Source organism: Quercus robur, chromosome 4 (genome assembly GCF_932294415.1).
Source record: "Quercus robur chromosome 4, dhQueRobu3.1, whole genome shotgun sequence".
Lineage (NCBI taxonomy): Eukaryota > Viridiplantae > Streptophyta > Magnoliopsida > Fagales > Fagaceae > Quercus > Quercus robur.
This window is the reverse complement of record NC_065537.1, coordinates 61,867,665-61,871,824: the sequence shown is the minus strand read 5'-3', so window position 1 is coordinate 61,871,824 and position 4,160 is coordinate 61,867,665. Positions and strand designations below refer to the sequence as shown.

The 4,160-nt window shown below is 37.4% G+C and overlaps 1 protein-coding gene across 1 annotated transcript; it reads right to left on the bottom strand.

Annotated features, from left to right (window-relative positions):
• Positions 1–667: 667 nt before the first annotated feature.
• LOC126722333 (B3 domain-containing transcription factor VRN1-like) lies at positions 668–1,920 on the bottom strand. Its single transcript, XM_050425484.1, has 3 exons — positions 1,560–1,920; positions 1,116–1,342; positions 668–769 (listed from the first exon to the last, which is right to left on the bottom strand). Exons 1-3 carry the CDS (start codon positions 1,918–1,920, stop codon positions 668–670), a joined length of 690 nt encoding a protein of 229 aa, XP_050281441.1.
• Positions 1,921–4,160: the final 2,240 nt, after the last annotated feature.

Genomic DNA, 4,160 nt, shown 5'->3' with positions numbered 1-4,160 from the left:
GGGTTTCTATCCATGCATCCCCTGATAGTGATTCCTCCACCACCAACTGTAGCACAAACTAACTTCAAGCACAAATTACAATATAATACAATGCACCCACATGCACAAATGCACCAGTGCAACATGCAAAGATCCTAGGACCCTATTACAGATGGAGGCGAATTTCATGTCTCTGTACCAGTGCCTCACATGGTTTTATTAGAGAGCGAGACACAATTTTTTCGGTACCCACACACAACCACAAGGAGAAATAAAAGTCATGTTAATGCCATATACTAAAATCTCAAAAATTAAGTTAATATAGATCATAACTCAAAAATAACAACACACAAATCCAGTCTAAACATAAAAAAATAAACACTAACAACTCAACAAAGATCAAATCTTGACAAAACAAATCTTTGAAGATCGAACAAAGTAGTTGCAAAATAATAAGCTCCCAGAATGATACATATCCAACATTTTATTTACAATGCAAAGTTAGTAACCACTTAATCAGGGCATTTGAAAATGTGGACTTTGAACACAACATCGCCCTCATAATTAGCTCAAATACAGAAACATCTCCTACTCGCAAAGTATTTTCCCTTGCAAATGCAGACCAACTAGTAGATATGACACATGATGAGTATTTTCCTTCATAAACGTATAACTTCACTGGCCATAATCAGTCCACAACTTGGAGCTTCACAGTGAGTATACTTCCTTTGGTGTAGTCCTTGGTAAAGCCTTTTCTCGGTAAGTAGTTGATAATGCCATGGGGTAAGCTCTGTACAAAAAATAATAAGAGATATTTCAAAAATAGTTGAACCCATTTGAATGAAAAGCAGTTTTGAGGCAATACTATTGTTTGTTATGCTGATGGTTGGATGGCAGTTATGTGGATGCTAGTTTGATTTGATCATGTTGTTCATAATGACTTTACATTCTTATGTGATTTCCTTCTACCACCTAAGATGATACTATTTGAACTAACAACACAATGAAGCAAATCATTACCAAGTTATGTCCAGCAATAACTCTCTGCTACATGCTTTCTAATTAATCTATGGAAAATCAAAGTTAATGGGAGTTGCATTTCTAAAACCCAACAATATGTTCAGCTGAAAGCTTACCGCACGATCCTTGCCATTAATGTATGATGGATGAATGATAACTGTGAAAAGGGGATTTTCTGATTTAAAAGCATTGGCTCTCACAAGATTTTCAGCTACACCACCATCTTTCTTAGGAAATTGGTCATGTGAGAAAGACACATCATCCAGATTGCAATCAGATTCAAGTTTAACTAACGGGCTGCTTTTGCATCCTACTCGATTTCCTCCAACCCCATAAGCTAATCCTGAAATGACATGAAAATATGAAGTCATGCACATGAAATTAATAGTAAACAGGCTTACAAAATCAACCAGTTCCTTACAAAAGTGTAAGATTCAAACCTAAACCCTCTCTCCTTGTAAAAGATACCCCTGCATTCATTTTTGATTTCTATAACATTAACCCTTTAGATGTAGTGAGTTTAGGTCTGAAATGTGTATCCCCTGCTTGCAAATCAGAACTTGTTGGATTGGTTTTTGCCCTCTTATGAGGTAGAGGGCATGGTAATGGTGGTTTCTCCCCTGTTTTTCGGCTTGGCATAAAGCCATCCATGATTTCAAGAGAGTTATCATCACTCTCATTGTCTTCCATCCTACGAACTTGGAGTTGGTCATCTAAAGGATAGTCTATTTCTATTGTAGTGGCATCAAATATGAGTACAGAAAATTGTGAATTTCCTTCATATCTGAAAACTAGCAAGTGCCCCAGGATTAGAGCATGATAGCTTGCAAATTCGCACCAACCATTTTGAAACCAAGCCTCCCCATCACGTTTTGTCAACACTTTCCATTTTGTACCATTTGGAATCGTAAGAAAGGCCATATCTGATAGATCAACTCCATATTTGCTTATAAATTTCTTTGGAATCTGCTATAAAAAGACGAACTTGAACATCAATGCAAGCTTTGTAAATAAACACATGCAATCAATCAAGCTCTATTCTTGTTGTGCAGTCAGTACCTTTACAGGAAAAATAAATTTAGTCTTTCTTTTATAATAATACTTTAATAATTGTTCAAGGAAGATACTTGTTGGATGAAAAAAACCCAGGCAAAAACCATATAGACAATGCCAAAAAGATGTAATTAAGAAAATAAAATAAAAACTAATGGGATATTTTGTTCCACTATAACCTACGCATTACAAAATGAAAGTTTTTATGACTACATGTAACATGGAACCAAGTTCACAGATTTCTTGAACTTGGTCATCAACAAATGTAAATTTTTTCAAGAATCACAAATAAAAAAGATCAAGTGGACGACGTTAATTATCATATGATTTTCAGAGAGAAAAAGATCATGAAATTAAGTATACTTACAAGCTTTCCTTCTTGAAGAGTTTGAGGCATAATAATCTTGAAAAAGTGTGGGGCCTTTGTGGTAAGATTAGCAGGACCATCCCCATTGTCTCTCCGCCATTGAGAAGTCATAGTTCTGGTTCTCCTAAGTGTTTTTTGCTGAGAATTGTAACTGTTGATGCTTCTTAGGCTAAGTACTAAAATAGAGTGTCTAGAATGGTCATTGGTCTTCCACATAACCCGATTATTATTGAATCGAATTATGTGCAGTGAAACTGTAACCAATCCATGTTGTGTGCATTGTAACTGAAAGGAATCCATGTTGTGTTGGTCGGCTTGCATGTAACTCGATGCTACAACAATCGAGTTATTTGTAGCATTACTCGATAATACATTGAACGAGTTATGTGCACTGTTGTTCCATAGCCCAGATATTTGGATTGATCCTGATGTAGTCCAAGAGGAATCTAAGTGTCTAGAAGAGTCTTCCACATAACCCAATTATTACCAAATCGAGTTATGTGCAGTGTAATTCATAGTGATCCAACTTGTGTCCAGAAGGGCTTGCACATAACTCGATACTACACAAATTGGGTTATTTGCAATTGTGTTGGTGCCTTTTTTCTTAGCTCCCAGGCCCAAGGATCCTGGGCCAAATACTTGTGTTTTGGTGGACTAGGCTTAGTTCATCGCAGCTAAATGGGCTGTTTACAAACCAAGTGGTGCACAGGGCAAGGGTCCTACAACGAATATGTACTGGCAAGCAAGAATATGTATATATATATATATATATATATATAAAACAGCAAGAGTAACAGCAAAAGGAAAACAATGTAACAAGGAAAAAACAAATACACAATAACTGTTAGGGATCCCCAGGTGAATGTGAAATTATTTGATTATTTTCTTAATTATGGATTACAATGCGCTCAATAAGACGTGTTATAAGGTCCAAATAAGCTCAAAAATTACAGACATAGATAGCTGTTCAAGCCTCCAAGACTTGCATAGTTTGAATCTCTTTGAATCCGAGTATGTTCTATAGTGGTTGTATTAGGATACCGGGAGTATTTCTCTCTTTTTACTACTTTCTCTAAGTTTCGACAGAGTTTTCTTAATGATTCTGTTATGGTTCACTGTTGCCTGATTACTCCCTTCAACGCTGGCTGCCTTCCCCTTTTATAATGTCCTGGTAAGGTTTCAGAGTACCACTAACTTCTCTCTTTTGCTTCTCTAGGCACCAAAGCTTGTGCTGTGCCAATCACTCAATGGGCTGGCCTATTCCTTATTCCTCATAATTTTCTCCTTTTGGTGTTGTCTCCCTGAAAGTCCCTTGCTGACTTTCCATTTCGAGGCACCCTTAGGTAGCTAACCTTAGCTTTTGGCTTTTTACCTTTTTAGCTTTTGGCTATCCCTTTTCTTGTCGTTTTCCCAAGTAATCAGAATCCTTATCTGCTAGGTTGAAGGTTTTTTAGGCACTTCCCCTTATAGTTCTTCATTTTGGGTACTTGAGAAGGACACATATGTTCTTCGTTTCTTGTATTTCATGGCACCCCTTTCAAGTTGTCTCCATCCTACCTCAACTGTGCTGTGTGTCCTAAGGATCCCGAGCCTTTGGTAGCCCCTGGGGATCCTGGCCCAGCTCTTTCTGCTGGATTTTCCTCGACTCCCTGATCCTGAGAGGCTAAGTCTTTTCTTTCCGTGGGTTTTTGGGCTTCAAAACTTTTGGGCTTGTCGTCCTTTTTCTTTGTGGTGAATTCAT